General features: G+C 38.7%; 1 protein-coding gene across 1 annotated transcript in view; it reads right to left on the bottom strand.

Moving 5' to 3' along the window:
* LOC131685074 (A disintegrin and metalloproteinase with thrombospondin motifs 12) overlaps positions 1-17,500 on the bottom strand; it is a 114,267-nt gene that overhangs the window by 45,424 nt on the left and 51,343 nt on the right. Inside the window, exons 5-9 of the mRNA XM_058968494.1 lie at positions 12,300-12,437; positions 12,099-12,236; positions 11,649-11,986; positions 11,468-11,569; positions 11,261-11,374 (exon numbers count right to left, since the gene is read on the bottom strand). Coding sequence (XP_058824477.1) covers positions 11,261-11,374; positions 11,468-11,569; positions 11,649-11,986; positions 12,099-12,236; positions 12,300-12,437 — 830 coding nt within the window. The remainder of the gene's footprint in view (positions 1-11,260; positions 11,375-11,467; positions 11,570-11,648; positions 11,987-12,098; positions 12,237-12,299; positions 12,438-17,500) is intronic.

Raw genomic sequence — 17,500 nt, 5'->3', positions numbered from 1 at the left:
TTACAAGTATAGACCACTGCTACAGGATTAATAAAGTATTCGAATACTAAGTGCTACATTTGATTTAATATGTCCTTAATTTTCTCTAAATCACCTTGGTAACCCTACCTTTTAGCATAGTATTCTTGAAACGAACAACACCATACTTCGGTAAATTCTCGACAGTGAGACTTGACTTGGTGATAACACCATCAATCTCAACGTAGCGCAATGGAATGTATAAGCGATACTCACACGGGAAGAGCTCGTAGGAGACTGTCGCATTCGCTTGTCTAAGAATATTAATGTTAAGCAAAGCTTCTGTTTGGCGACTTTCACAATCTTTTCCACTTCAGATAATCGTATAACTTCGCCCAACAAAGTCATAATTCTTAGGGAATTGAAGGGAGAAGGATAAGTTAAATTTTGCAAAGGATTGTCTGTCATCAAGGTAGAAAGTATTTTACGGCAAAACTCCTTCACCTGGATAAAAACCGGTTTTCGTTGAAAACCGGTTTTCGGCTCATTGGTCACCAGCAATCTGAAAACTGGTGTTCGGCGAAAACCGGTTTTCATCCAGTGAAGAAATTGGCCGTTACTGTATTCAGATAAATATTGTGCTCCGAAGCACTCTGTACAACGGTTTGGCGTCAGGTTGTTGCTTTGCGCCGACGGATATTTGCTACTTTGTGAATAGATTATGGAGACACGTCGCTTCTTTTGACATGATATCAACAGCCCACATCTTCGCAATAAGCTGGATGTGCCTCCCTATTAGATATCGTACTGCGTAAGGACAAAAAATCCAGTCGATAGAAGTTGCAGAAAATTTAATTTGGTATGTGCTCAGTTTCAACATTTCCATAAAGAGATATAAGTTATTAATACATACTAAAACCCGATTTAGCAAAATATTGAAGCACTGCCATTTTTAAATGCCCATGTCAGGCTTTATATAGAGTATTGACTTTCAAAATCAATTTTTGAGCGCAATTGAAAATCTGTTGGAGTTTGATATACAACTTTGCAAAATAATTAACATTCTAAATGAAAATAATAAATTTGTTTTTTGATATAAGGAAAGGAAGAACTAGAACCTTTTTTTGCTTATCTCGAATCGAAAGTGGCATTTCCTGTTGATCAAAAATTTTAACCACCTTTAATCTGTATTGAAAACAAAAGAACTGAAAATTTGGCGGCTTTACACACAAACCGACCGACCGACGTCAGACGTGAGAGGATTAGGAGAATTTAATTTCCAGCTCCCCCCGTTGTTTCTCCCGCCCCGATCGAACCCCGCCGTGTGATTGATTGCTTCCATAATGAATTATGCAAAGGTATCGCAAGTCTACCGCTCGAGAAGAGCTTTCAATACCGCTTTCGATCATTTGATGCCGGCTCAGATCACACAGCTTCAACATCAGCAACACCGACCGCCGTGGCTGTTACAGCCTCCTCCAGATCAACAAGCTTCGGTACCTACCGAACCTCGAGCTTGCATGTAAACGCATACACCGCGATCCAAGTGTCCGGTGGCCAACGTCGTCGTTTAGAGTGTGTGCTGGGAGAAACCCTTGCAAGATTTATTGCCACTAATTGTATCGACACTTTGAATAATTTATTGTATCAACCCTGATGGTGCAGTAGCCGATAGGGGCTCTTCCCTTCAGGCCTCCCCCTCCAGCATAGCCCACATAGTCTCAAGCTATCCGATAGCTTCTATGCCCTACCACCTGAGAAGTACTCGAATTTCAATTTATTTTATTGATCGCAGTTACTCTGGAAACCTACTGGTAGCAATTCGACACTCCTCGATGGTCAATTAATTCCCCGTCTAACCCACGGGCGAGCGGAGCGATATAATGGATACCTAGGTAGCAGTTATAAAAGTAAATGAGTTTATTGCTACAGGACAAGCAGTAGGTACGTTTTAATAGAGTTGTCACGGAGAAGGCCTGCTTCTTACGGCGAATAATGTATGTATCTTTATCTAATGACACTCCTGTGCCGACTTCTGACGGTCCCAACTGTCACCGGGACTAGGTGCCAATATCACAAATAGTGTAGATTAGATAAAAAGCTGTCATTCTTGCATTATCCAGGCTGAATGCCTGCTCCTACCGTTTGAAGTTACAATCGTTTATATGACATTGGTAATGTTGGTTGTAAATCTTTGTACCCATGTCGATCTGGAATCTTTTAATAATTAAAGTAGTTTTAAGTAATTTAGTCAATTGATTTTTTTCTGTTTTCGTCGCATCTTACGTGACACAGTTAACTTATTACTTAATCTTATTAAAATTTCCGACATTAAATATATACAGCAACTTTTACACCGAGTATTTTTTATTTCATATACTAAAATATACAACAGGATGTAATTTTATCTCACGAACAAACATTGCATCCCGTCTCCTTTTTGCACACCTCTTTCTAGGTGTTCATTTGTCACATGACACTGTTAGGACAAATTAAATCGCAGAAAAAAAACTGTCCCATGAATGTATGTATAGCATTAAATGAAAAATTAGCCCTCATCTAAATAATTGCAGAATAATTAATAGCACCCTGCACCTGACTGGAATCCGCGGTACGCGCGCTACACTTAAGCCGCGCAGTGGCTGCGGCACTATCGAAGGAAAAAAAAGAACATGTCATATTGTTGTCTCCGTGGGCTGTTATGTATGTAGTAAAACACGAGTGTGTGAAAGAGGGAGGAGGCGACTGTGCTTTTGTCACGCTTGTTTGGTGTACTTTACAACTCGTTAGCATATTATTATAATTGTTGCAGACAAGCTTCACGGTTGCTGGCGCACTGTTACCACCATTCATGCAACGAACGTGCAAAACCTCAAAAGATGCCCGAATTTGATGGAAATTATACCCTAGGGTAATTTTGTAATGATGAAATTATATTTAATATTTTTCGTTGAATTTATTTTTGAATTTTCAAAATTTTAGAACTATTTGTTTTTTGTGAACTTTAGCCACAGTTTCCGGTATGTCATCACAAATTCGTTTTTCTGTCCGTGAACTAGTTCATAACTTTGGGAACAAATGTTCATTCATGCATTGCAACTTGGTTTACAAAAAGGAACAAGAATTTTTGATAAAAGAATTAGTGATAGAGGGAAATTGGCGGCGAGGTATTGCTCTCGTCTTCTAGAAAGACAGACGGCTTGTTTTCAATGTTTGCCGTGACCTGAAACCGGGTGGACACCCCAGGAAGACTTCCCCTGTTGATGACACTTACCAAACGACTTTCAGCTATGGATAGCTTCAAACCAACATTTAAAATTAGTGATTAGCTGAAATACTGAAGTGAGTTAATTCCGAAAATATAAAACACATGGCTTTACATATGGTCAGATGGTTTGATTTGCTGGGAAACGATTGAGTTGAAGTTCAGAAAACTATGAATGTTGGCAGGGTTGTAGTATGGTCTTCTAATGGTCTTGGTGGAGTTTCAGTTTAGCGCCTGTTGCGTAATTTGCCTACTCTAGCAGCTTTGTCAGCGGTGAAAATGAAGTTAGGTATCTGTAAGACATACTAATCGAAAAAGAAATGTATGTACACTCGAAAGTTATTAGGTCTGAAGAATGAAAGTTAGGCATTTTAAGAGTTATTACTCCGCGGGGCGTTACACAACAGGATAAAGCCGCGTGAATATAATAGAGGTATATATTAATGTATAGACAATATGATCTTAACAATATGTACGAAAGTCGTTAGCGATCAATTTCCAATAATTCGAAACGAGCTATTTGAACTCCCAACAGCCGGCTATTGGGAGTATTGCTTCTTATTAACACTTCAATGATTATTTCCAAAGTTTTCAGTGTAAAGCAAGCATACAAAAAGTATAAAAGATATCCCAAATAAATATGAAAACTCACTGCGAAATGTTAATGACAAGTTGGCATCTCCACTCTCCCTATCAGACACATTTCCATAATTGGGTTAATTGCCAAATTGCAAACGAGTGGCGATGGAATGTATAGGAAAAACTACAATGGGCAGCCCTATGGGGTTGCACGAACTGTAGACGTAGGACTATACAACTTAATGTAAAATATTTATTTTCTTAGTACTTAGTGTGTGGGAAAAAACTCCCAGACCGGTGAAGAAAAATCAAATTTTAGACAATATAATCACATCTCATGTATATACCAAGCTTTCTAGTTGCTCTCAAACAGATCCTAAAAGTTCAAACACCCATGGATAACCCCAAGTTTGTAGATGTGATTCGATGCCACAGGATTGTAAAATGGTTAATATTACGTCATGAAAATTCAATTCTTCCGTGACAATTTTTTTTCTGCAAAATGCCCTCTGTGTATGCAAAGCTCATGATTTGTTGGGATATTAGCATCAGAGTTAAAAATAATCGAAGCTCTTTTTTGACGGCTGAAAATGAACTTGTTGCGACTCGCGGTGAATATAAAAAATATTCATTCAACTATCCATCTTATTCATTCAGTTGAATATCGTACAATATATTCATTTCACTAATTATATAGGAAAATGTTTTCAAATGCCGGTAAAGCATATGAAACTACAATCATCATCGCTTACATTGTGCCAGGGCCTACTTTGATGCGTTTGATTCATTGCTGCACGGTCGCTTCGTGTAATAATCGGAGCCGAATGAAAATCTGCACGGATGAATGGGCGGTTTGTTCGTTTGACGTTTTCAGCTGCGTCACTGAATATTGAAAATGAATGCGGCTGAATATGATCAATTTTCATTCAATAAATTTGAATATTTTTAACTCTGATTAGCATGGATCGGAAAATGCTTTCCAACGCTGCGCATTGCATACATAAGGACATTTTGCAGGTCACCAGAAGCTGTTCATTTTACCACCGCCACATGTTCATTTTACTCACTCGCTAACATGTCTCATTTTTGGACATGTTTAGAAATCAAGAATCATGTTTGAATAAATGTATTTATGACGAAGTATTTTTACCAGATATGTACAAAACATGTCTAACAAGAAACATATAAGGTGATTGTAATATCTCATTCACTTATTAGTTAGAAAATAATGACTTTGCTTAACGTGTTCATTTTACCGCCAGTTCCCCTACCTACCAACACATTCGCCCCAAACATTGAACCCAAGCGCACAATGCAAAATGAGTCAACGCTGATGATGATGGGTAGAGCGAAAGAGAACTATTAGCGCATTTCACCAAAATTCCACGCGGCCTTTCCTGATTGAAAGGAACGGCCGCGCTTAGCCCTTGTGTCATAATATCGTGATTTTGCATAGCGAAGGGCTGAATGATAACACATTTGGTTCCAAAAAACAGCCCTGCGTTATGCAACACTTTGTGCAGGTTGATTATACCAGTTGCAAGTTGGGCCAAATTCACCAAGTTCCGTAAAATTCCTTTTAAATTACAGAATTGATAAAATTGCTTAGATGAGCTAAACTAATTAATCAAATCCTGTTTTAAAAACTGTCCTTGCGTTTAAACCAAAAGGGGAAGCTTATCTACTACCACTATATTACTTAATTTCAAGCGCAAATAGCAAATACATGTGCTAGTTAAACCAAAACTTTACTGGCAATATTACAGCGGCATTTAGGAAGCAGTTGGAGCGGTCGCCTGTTGGACGACACAGGGTAGCGTCCCTCCACAGCCAGTATAACGGACTTCTAACTCAGCTACACTGGCTGTAAAAATCACAGAGCAGTGATATGCTTCGCCAGCCGTTCAACAGGGAACTGAGCGTGTCTGGCCAAGTCCGTTCTTTAAATAGTCGATGATGACGTCATTCATAGTAGCGCAGCGCGCTAGGTACACCAATCTATCGTACAGGGCTTGGGAAGCGCTATCTTCTGTGTGTTAATGCGCGATATTTTGACAAGGTTGTATGTTATTTAATTTTTTAATGCTATGATATCAAAAATCTTTGGGTTTATCTATTGGAATCTATTCTTAGAAGTATTTCGGGGCGATTTGTGCAAAAAATTTGAAAATTTATCGTGAGATGGCTGAATTATATGCGTTTAAAATTGGACCACTTTTCGTTACATACCATTTTTGTCGAATTTGCAGAGTGCACCCCCATATCGAAAACAAAGACGTAGTGCTACGTCAAAAGTAACCATTGAAAGTAATCATAACCAGACACACCGCTAAAGCATTAGCACCTTGAGAAAGGTCTCTGTGGAAAATTTCAGCTCCATCAGGCATGATTAAGGGGCCGAGTTTAGCAGCGAAAGTGCAAAATTTTTCATCCGTGGAAAACCACTAATAGCCCTTTGAATGTTCAAAAAACGAATTCGTATTTTTTATGCTTAGAATGTCGTGAAACGTCAAGATCTAGTGTAAATTAAAAGCAAAACAATTGTGAATATTCTTTAAGGGACTTGGAGAAAATTCGAGTTTGGAAAGGCTGCTTTTAATTTATTTTTGATGCAAAATGTGTTTGAAGGGTCGGATCTTGTATCATCTCGTGATTTTTTCGTAATATGTTGCCTCTGTGGTATTTTTGGATTAAAAAATCCTTTTTTCGAATTGATACCAAATTTTGATGTTTCATGCATTTCTAAGAAGTACAAAAAATTAAAAGCTGCATTTTCAAATTCAAGTCGCATCTCGACTAGAAATTTCCATGTCCCAGAAACGCATATTTTGAGATTACATTGAACTCGCTCGAAACATATCAGATCTTATTTCGGATCAAGGATAATCCGCTAAATATTCTAAAGATTTAGAAAAAGCTGATGCAAGAATATTCAGGCGTGACAGATACCTCGAAAATTAACCCAGATAAGCTTAGAATTGTTATATTCCGTCTAAAACATGAAAATATTGCCTTACTGACGACAAGCCTTTTATGAAGGACTACTTCGTCTACGTACCCGCTTATAAAGTTGAGATTGATGGTGTAGTCATCGGTTCGAGTATGTCATGCGTGATCTATTGGAGTACGGGCTTGGTTGTTTCATGAACCCCTTGCTCCGGTGATCAAAAATTTTGAATGGCAATCGTATTGGACAGGACAAATTGTTCTTTTTTTCGGGTTTGTTACGAACCGTGAACCAGAGTTGATTTGATCATCGGGATGACTTTGATCACTCGAAACTTTTTTTTAAAGCATTATATTGATCACTGGTGCGCTTACAGTTGGAATTCGCAAACGTCGTCTGATGCCCTACCATGTAACTTAGAGCCAACAAATGGAAGCCATCCAGCACAGATTTATACGATATACGTTACATCAATTGCCTTGGAGTGATCCGCTAAACCTGACACCATTCGAAGACCGATATCGATTATTAGGACTACACACTGTAGAAGATCGTAGACACGCGTCGAAAGCTACCTTCGCATCTAAGCTTTGACTTCGTCCTTAGTTCTGAGCAGTTTCCAAACCGTTTGTTACCACTTTAGGTTAATTATTTGTAGTTTAGTTCATTAAGACTCAGAGTCAGTTGGACTGTAATTGTTAAATAAATAAATAAATACATAAATATAAAATACCGGCACATATCTTCTCGGATAGGCTGCGCTCAATGCATTAAGGCCTCTTACATGTCGATTGAAACTAGTGTGGGAGTTGGCGATATTTTCGTGTTTACCCAATTTTTATCTCCTTAGGGAGGAATATAGCATAGGACAAAAGCATGTAAATGGGTTCCAGAATATTGTCGAGTTGCAGGGGATGAAAAAGTCTATGAGTTACCAAGCAAATGGTCTTCCACTAATTTCATCGGTGTGGAGTGCTCTCAAAACGGAACTGAGAAAAGAGGAAATCACAGCTATAAGAAACAATTGCAGTAGCCACCAGACGAAACATTGTTTCTCTCGTTAATCCGTCGACGAGCCGGTACCAATAACCGCGTTTTTTAGTTTTTATCGAGTTTTTCATTTGCGTTTCTAACGTCTTTTTTACGTTTTAACGACATTCAATTAGCTATAGATTACTGGGTAGGGAAAGTTATGAAACTTAGAGCCATAGTACTCAAGTGAGAGCAAGGATGTGAAGTAAACAGATCGAAAAGCTAGAAGTGGCAGGGTCATTAGAACAGGCTTAATATCGTACGGGCTTAATCTTTGCATTCTGTTAATGAGGGTCGAGCTTATGCAGAATAACTACGAATCACCCGAGTTCACTAACATGTGTCCTGATAAAGCTAGACGTATCTATCTTTACCGTGACAGCCGGTTGTCACGGTAAAGATAGATACGTCTACCTTTATCAGGACACATGATAGTGAACTCGGGTGATTCGTAGTTATTCTGCATAAGCTCGACCCTCATTATCAGAAGGCAAAAATTAAGCCCGCATTATATTAAGCCTGTTCTAATGACCCTGCCACTTCTAGCTTTCCGATCTGTTTACTTCACATCCTTGCTCTCACTTGAGTATTATGGCTCTAAGTTTCATAACTTTCCCTACCCAGTAATCTCTAGCTAATTGAATATCGTTAAAACGTAAAAAAGAAAAATGTGACTAACATAGTCGAAATAAAAAAGGAAAAAAGTTTCTAACGTATATTCGGAAAAAATCGTGCGATCCGACGTTCAAAAAGCCTTTATAGGACCTTTTTGCGAGCAATTCTGAGCACTTTCTGCCCACCACGCGCCGGGTACTCGTTTCGTCTGACCTTTAATCGCAGTGTGGAGAATAGCTTGACCAAAACCCTGCACCCTTCCACCGGAGGAATTGCTTGTTTTGATTCGATTGTTTCGGATTTGATTGATATCCATAGAATGGTAAGATAGATCGGTGATTATGGTGAGGGCAACCCCATGGCCTACCGTGGAAGTTGAAGTCTTCTGGTAGCAGCTGAGTTGCGGTGCATATTGAAACAAGGTCAATAAGTATTTGCCTTTGACTTGGACTTGACAAGCGACAACTTCAATACCTGGTACCGAGCAAAGGTTAATACGATTGAAAGAATATCAAATTTTGACCCCAAAATTGTGGAGGATCTACGTCGCAAGTTAACCAGGTTTTGAACAAAGCAAATGCATTGTGTAAAAGCTTGAAAAATGTGGGGACTGACATATAGGAACACTTGGGGTTTTTGAAATCCCATGTGGAAATTTCTGCTATTCACTTCGATTTTGTAACAGAACCCATCAAGAGACACTTTCAAGCCTTTACGAGGAAGAGAAAATGACTTTCCTCTTTCGAAAATTTATAGGCGCATTAGAAGATGTTCCCCCAATGGGATCGTCAAATTCTAACGCTTTACTGAACAAAGAAATGTAGAAATTAGTCGTGGCCGGTGGTATAGTCCAGTTTAGCATTTCTTTTAGGAGCATTCCTTAAAAGAGTAAATTAGCTTTTCCTCGTATAATTTATACGCGGGATATGTCGAGAGATCATGCGGAGTCCCTCCACAGTAAGAAGACTTTTCGTGATTCTCTCCGCATTTTGCACACCGTGCCATGTTTCTACAATGCGTAGCTGTATGGCCAAATGGTTTGCAACGACGGCAGTTCATGCCCCGCGACAAAACAAAGCGAACAGGCAGGCGAACCCTGTTCAAAAGAACAAATTTTTGAAGAGCAGAACCGGCGATGGGCTCGAAATGAGGCAGATGGAAGATTAGTTTTTTTTTCTTATTCTCTTCGATTTTTGTTGAACCCAATTGCTTGCAAACCTGATTTTTAAATGACTAAAGCAAAGGGTTTTTGGAGGACCTCCCAACCTCATACTTCGCAATTAGGCCCACTGTAGGAGACTACACTATCAATCTTTACTTCCCGGGCGGGTACGTATATAAGATAACTCTCCGTTGTTTGGTTAGATCAGGCGACATATCGATGATGTTAAATCGCTTATTTTTGGTCCGGAAGTATACTATCAAGGGCCCGGGTGCATTTGATGGATATAATTTGTATCGGAAAAGTGGCTTATTGACATTATTTTTGAAATCGGGGAAGTATAGAAATCGACCTGTATTGAGCCTGGGGTATATCGGTCGTCGGAGATGCCTTCCCATTTGCAAACACCATAATGCGGGCTGGAGCACAAACGGAGAAATTGGCAGTTAACATTTGTAGTATCAGTAATCAACAACCACATTTTTGCTGAGTCGTCGGTCATACAGTCCGTTAACTAAAAATGTTTTCAACTAGCCACCAGCTATTATCCAGGAATTTTCAATTTCACTTACACATGCGATGTATCTACTTTCATCAGTACGGGTAGAAATCACTCCGAATCTTACCACCAACTCGGGAAGAAAGTGTTACACCAATCCTGAAAATGTTTTCGCGTTGCCTCATCTCGACATTACATTGGCGTTGACAGAAAAATATGATAAACAAATAACCTGTACATTGAGTCCAATGGGCAAGGAAATCTGCTCCTACTTTATTTGGAATATTACCGCTAACTTTTATTACTTTTTTCTCAGCTAAGATAAACTTGATTAAACAGGAAATGGAATAATATTATCGGAGCTAACAAACGTGTTTGACAAACCATTTAGCTTAGATCTCTTGGAATTCAAGTTCTGAATACTGGGGACGGGCATAGCGTAGTTGGTAAATCGATTGCCTTGTACAGAGCTCACCTGGGTTCGATTCCCAACCCGGTACATAGGGTTATAGATTTTACCGAAAGAGATTTCTCTAACCCGAAAAGAGGCGAATGACCCTAAGGTTAAAAAATAAGGTTAAATGACCCTAAGGTTAAAAGCTCTGAACATTTTACATTAGATTAGGGTAGAGTGAATATCGAGTCATATGGCGGGATGCACTATAATACTCAAACTACCAGCAGATGGATACAAACACAATATTTCCTTCCCTAGCGCGTACCGAACCGTGATCAATCATTCCTAAGCTACCATACTGTATATACACAGCAACCTACCAGCAGACGGCAGCAAATATTGATCGACAATTAAAAGTGTTTAATAATCAATAACCCAACCATTCAGTGAACAGTCCCTGTAACCGGCTGTCGACTATCGTACATCGGTCAACATTTCGTTTGCAAGCTATATTAGCTAATTATTCGATTCGCTTCCAGGTGGCAACCTGATTTTCATTATTAATATTTCCATTAGCAAGCACTCGGTGAGGTCTGGAATCTGTAACCAATCCGCCACGTTGGAGACAGCTCACTGGCAATGTTTTGTCAGCTGTGATTAGCGTGAAAAAATGTGGGTACTGCAACACGCAAACGTGGATAAATTGCTATAATCTCTCGAGTGTGCTGAGAGCATGATGATGGACAGACAGGAAGTGCTTAGCTCTGCTCTTGTTGATTTATGATTATTTTCAAACTAGTACTTACTTGTGACCCAGCTCGTGGGAGATCGTATGCGCCAGGGTTATCCCGTTGTCCTCGTTGACGCTGCACGATTTATCCGGACGACACATACCGCCCACGTTGGCAACTCCCAGGGTACTGGAAAATAATTATTACGTATTTATGTCAAACACAGTCACGTAATTGTCATAATTATTGCAATCCCTTTAATAAAACTCAAAGAAAACTTACGAGCATCCATGGGTGGAACAGATATTCTTTCTCGTAACCAAAATCGCCACATCGTGATGGTGAGGGTCGTCTTCCGCTTTCGGATTCAGGCTGCGTTGCCATCTGAGAAACAAAACAGAAAAGACTTCAACGCTCCTGTGTCAACAAACCCCCCACAGTCTACGTCTCGCTACGGACGAACCTGCAGAAATTTTCCAGCGTGTTGGCCGCCACATGAGTCACGTTGAAATCGGCATGTGACTCTTCCTCCTCCAGAATGATTATCCGTACCACCGCGACCTGAATCGAATTCCCAATAGTGGGATCTTTGTACAGCGAAGAAACCATATTCATGATTGTCAGCAGGTACTGCTGCAGGTCCACATCCTGATGGAATTGAACCATCGAATGATCGGCCACGACTAGCGCCTCCACGTGCCGCGGAGTGCTGATGGATCGTTTGATGCGCTTCCTGCCTCCGCCGGTGTTTCCCCCAGGACCCGGATGATCACGACTCTTACGACCACCCTGTACGATCACCTGTCAACGAAGTAGACGAGAGAGGCCTTTGGAAATTTTTTCGCTTGCTCAAACTAAAACCGACTGCAGTACGCTCGGGCCTTGCTTCGGACCAGCACATGGATAGTATTACCTTTCCCTGGTGCTGCCACTCGATATGGGTTTCGGTGAGCCGCCGTGGTTCCTTGGTGCCGCAGTTGCTCGCATGGCGCTTCCTTCGTTTCTTTTTCTTCTTCTTACCGGTCGCTGCATTCGCGGACGCGGATGCTTTCTGGCAGAAGGGAGAATGCATTAGAACTGCGAGGGATGTTACAGTGTTGAAACTTAAGCTTACCTTCGATCGAGCATCCTTAATGTCTTTGACGTCTGCCCGTTTGAAAATGACATGCGGATGACCATCGCTGTCCGATGGGTTGTGATTCTTGGATGGTTCGATCCAGTATTCGGTTTTGTTGGTTCTCAGGAAACCGGTCTGCGAGAAAATGAAACGACATTGTATTCGAAGTTCGCTCGAGTGAGAATTGTTATCAAAACATAGGTGGGTCTAATAAGGTGTTGTTTGCTGCTACATTAGCTTTAGAATGAATGGTCACCAGTAAGTTAGTTCGATCGATGAAATGTTGTTCTATAGAAAAGGAAGCGCCAGCCAGTGTTTAAGTGGGAAGGGGGAGGGAAGAGCATTTTCTACTTTGTATTTTTGAATCTCATTTTAAAATATATTTAACACTACAATATGGGGCACCTACATTTCAGAGAACGATTGACTTTAATTACTTCCCTTGTACTGAATGAAATGATTCAATGTTTGCGCTAAATTAAGGTACACAACCAACGACCAGCAAAAATTGTCAAATCTCGATATTTTCGAATGCAAATTCTTTTCATTGTTTATGTTGTGAATAATGCAATGACTTGGAGTTGCATGTGGCACACATGTTTCAGGCAATTTTATTTCTTGGTTAAACGTTCAAGTGGTTGTCAAGTCGGCTGCCGTATACTGATGAGTCTAAGTTAATACGTTCATTCTAACTTACTAAAATAAAAAAGAGTGATCAGTTCCGGGAAACTTTGAAGCAACAAAGAGAACGGCAGTGTATAGCAGTTATACAATTCGAAACAAAACTGTTCGAACTAATAAATCAAAAGCTCTGTTGAGGATGCTACTGAACATGCCTTAAGGAATTTGATCGATATAAAATAATAATGCAAACTTGTGATAAAATCAATCAGTGCTTTCTCTTGATCAGATGGCATTACTTTTGAGTCGACTAACAAGAAACGCTATGGATTATGTTGCATCTTTTTGAAAACAAATCGAAAGTAAAACTACTTTAACATAACTCAGTTTCCTTGACCTAGCCAAATTTCTAACTAACCACCTTTCTGTAGGCGCAAATTCAGTTGAGTCCGTCCGTGCTTTAGAAATAACTACAGACGCATGTTGCTAGATGCCTTAGTGATACAAAACGTATCACATATATCCTACATATTAAACGTGTGTGCCGCCGCTGAAAATATCGTCAATCCAACGCACACACAAACATAAATATAAATGATTTTTTTTCAAACGCGAACTATCAAGCAGCACACACTCGTTGCACCCTGCAGTATTGAATTCAAACCAAAACCACCCGTGATTGCACTTTGCAAATTACCCTGTGACACCGTGCACCTGAAAAATTCGTACTTAAAACGCCGCTGCTGAAAATCCATAGCATCAACCCTTTATTGTAGCATCCAGACGCTATAGCCATTAGAGTGGGACATGGTTATATGAAAAAAATAAAATTTTGCTCCGAGTAACTTTTTGGGTCCCATTTAGATCCCAGAACAACTCTGCAAATTTTTGGCTCGATCGGTGAAACTATATTTTTGCGCCCAGGGTTAAAGTTTACATGGGATTTTGTATGAGGAAATCGTCCTTTGCAAAATAATTCTTCCAAGAGTCGCCCTTTACCTCCTAAAAAAATAGATGTCTGATTTTTATAAGACATTTGTCAAGGAAACAAAGTCTAGAAGACCGCGAAACGATCTGATGCTTGTGGAAAAAGTTATTAAGAAAAAACTGATTGATGTTCTGAAGATTGATGAAAATTTCACTTTCATAGCATCACTGCTGCTGATGGTCGAATTATACATAATTTTTTTTAACTTTCTTGTATTAGGTACAAAAGAAGCCTCAATTTATCCCTCAAAACTCTTGCGAAGTGGCCAAACAGTATAGATAAATGATTTAGACACATTAAGAGAAAATTAAAACAAAATTGCGCATAATTGGATAACCAAGAGCAGTGGTGCCAGAAAAAATGAATATTTTATCAATCGTCAGAGCATCAATCGGTTTCCGCCTAATAACTATTTTCTCAAGCGTCAGATCGTTTCGTGGTTTTCGTGACTTTATTTCTTTGTTAAATTTCCTATAAAAGCCACATAACGATTTATTTTTAGGAAGCAATGGGCTACCCCTGGAGGAATTATTTTGTGAAAGCTAATTTTCCATGCAAAATCCCATGTAAACAAACAGCGAGCACAAAAATATAGTTTCAGGGGTGGAGCTAAAAATTTGCACAGTTGTTCTAGGGCCCAAATGTAACCTAAAAATTTGCATGGAGCTGGAATCTAATTTTTGTCCCACCCTAACAGCCATGATGTTGCTCGTTTGGTATAAGAAGAAAAACTGATTCAAACAGGCACGTGGCACTTTTTTTTATAACTTTTCACGTTTGATTAAGCCACTTAGGTACTGCCTTTTGACGCCTCTACCTGAAATAGCCGCCTCATTGATGATTTTTTCGCTTTTTTCGGGAACTTTTCAATTTTACCGATATTCAATTGACTACTTCTATCGCACAGATATTAAATTGTTACCAATATTCAAGTTAGGTGTTTCTGAATCGGCTGGTGTATAAATGATTAAAATCCATGTAGTAATCGCGGAGTTATAAGCGTGCAAATTTTACATAGTTTCGTTACATAGGAGATATTTTAGACTTTAGAATGACACCTAGCCCCAGATAGACATGAAGATAGAAGTGGTATGTGGTCTGGCAAAGTTTCGTTAGCCCATAAGTTTATGTATATTTAATAACACAGAGCGAATTTCCGTACTACCAGCAATTGTAGCCGCCATCAATTACAATCGTTTGGTTTATAAAAAAAACTATTGATCAATGGTTTTAACTCACCAACTAAATAAGCTTTCAGTACTTTTACGTATGTTTGCTTATTTTTGAGAGAATATAAAAAATTGTCTTATCAGAAATTGTAACTTAATTCATTTATAATCGATTGGTGTAGAAAAAAGCGTAAAAAGTGGATTCGAAGTTATTTGCCAGCTAAATGAAATTTCCGTACTGTTACGTATTTTCTTTACTTCTTGATAAAATATAAATAATTTTCTTTTAGATGTTGTAGCCGTATTTAGAAGTGTAGGTCATCGCTTTAAATTTGAAGCCGACTAAATGATATTTTTGTACTTCTATGAATTTTTCATTACTTTTTGAGAAAATATAAAAAAGTTCTTTCAAAAATTGTAGTCGCCATCAGTTACAATCGATTGGTGTTTAAAAAAGTGTAGATCATCGATTTAAGCTCAATGCCAACTAAATGAGTTTTCTGTGCTTCTACGTATTTTGGTCTATTTCTAGAGAAAAGATAAAAATTTGTTCTTTCAGAAATTGTAGCCGCCATCAATTACAATCGATTGGTGTATAAATAAGTGTAGGTCACCGCTTTGAATTTGAAGTTATTTACCAACCAATTGAAATTTCTGTACTTTTACGTATTTTTGTGTATTTTAAATAAATAAAAACTGTAGGGCCTATTCGGACCTACCTGAGCAAGCCGCCCGTTTAGGTGGATAGATGTGAAAGAATGAAGCGGTCAAAGGTCCTAGTTTGAAACCATAGCTACTTTTTGGTGCCATAAAAGTTCATTCGGACCACTCCATGGCAGCACTAGGTGACGATTTGCAAAACACTACGTTTTTCCATCCTTTTCCAATGTAGGGGTAATTCGGACCTCCCTACGGAACAATTCAGACCGTCAATTTTTGTTATTTTTTATACAATGGAATAATGTTTACCTATGAAATATTTATTGGAGAAACTACTTAAGAAACATAAAATGCATTTTCTTTGCTGTGGCTTGTGTAATCGTGCGCGTAGCCGCAAGCCACTGAACGGTGGTTGATGGAATAGGGGGTCCGAATGGTCCCGTTCGCTCATTTCGCACGAAAGTGGTGAGCGTCTTGATAATATCTGTGTTTTCACCCAAACAAAAATCGCTCCATAAAATGGGAGCCTCAAGCTTACAAAAGTGCTTAGGGGAATTATGGGTAAAACCGATACCCCACAACTTTCCTTAGAAATCAAATTTTTATTCATTTAATTTTGACACTTTATTATTAGTACGATTATGTAGAGCATTGAGCACAAATTGGATTTACATTAGTACGTTGAATGTCATAAAAATAAACAAAACATACGACAGCAGCGTTCATACTAGATTTTGGATTTTGTTGGTAGATTTTAAGGTTTTAACTGAACAAAAGCTGTAACTATCATTGTCGACCTGTCCTATGATCAACTGGGTGCAGTGAAGACGAGTTTGAGGTATTCAATATTTTTTATTGTTTTTTTTTTTTAATGTTCGCTGTGGGGGTAAAACCACCCTTTGGTTGGGGTAATACCGATAGTTGTGTTTATTTGGGATTCATTACAAAAGGCTGGGGACCTTTGTGACACTTCAATTACACTATTAGTACACTATAGTAATAGCAGAAGTTCAGAGAAATACATTTATTATGTTTATTTCTTATAAGTCTCTTTAAAAACCTAAAAACTGTAATTTTTACTTATCAGATTCTATCGAAGCTTTTGCTATTTATGCAAAAAGCTCATCAAACTGAATTTCTAGTGTTCTCTTGGTTTGTCATAGATGGACTTTATCACAGTAAGACAATCTTTTGTATACCTCGGTAGATATTTGATGATCAGAGTCCCGAAAAATCAAACTCTGAAAAAGGTAGTTTTACTAAGAAATGTCAGTTACTTACAAGTGAATGAATCCTATTAGCAGGATGTAGAACGCTTGCAAAACTTCTCTTACGAAATACAAGAACACTGTAGGTTGCAATGATGCGCGTAAGGATCACTTGGAAATATCCATACTAAGAAATAATTCTAGAGCATAAAATACTTTTGTTTGCAACACTATGCTTTCGAACTCTCCTCCCCTCACTACATGATGAAGCTACAACAAGCACATATTTGCACCTCGCATACTCACACTTTATTACTCACGCATATATCACATTTTTAATAAATTATAGGGGGTGTCGGTTTTACCCGCAGTGCCTAGAAGAAGTCACTTTTTTAACTTGTTGTTAATTTTTAATTATTTTTTTTGTTTTTTGAAGCGCTGACAAAATTGGGCCTTGTAAAGAATTCTCTGAAGAAGAATTCTGCTTTGAACTGGAGTCGACTGTTTCCAATTTTTAGGTTAGGTGTATGGCTTTGCAGTCTAATTTTTAAG

Source organism: Topomyia yanbarensis, chromosome 2 (assembly GCF_030247195.1).
Source record: "Topomyia yanbarensis strain Yona2022 chromosome 2, ASM3024719v1, whole genome shotgun sequence".
NCBI lineage: Eukaryota > Metazoa > Arthropoda > Insecta > Diptera > Culicidae > Topomyia > Topomyia yanbarensis.
The sequence above is the reverse complement of the archived record's forward strand: the minus strand, read 5'-3'. Positions and strand labels throughout refer to the sequence as shown.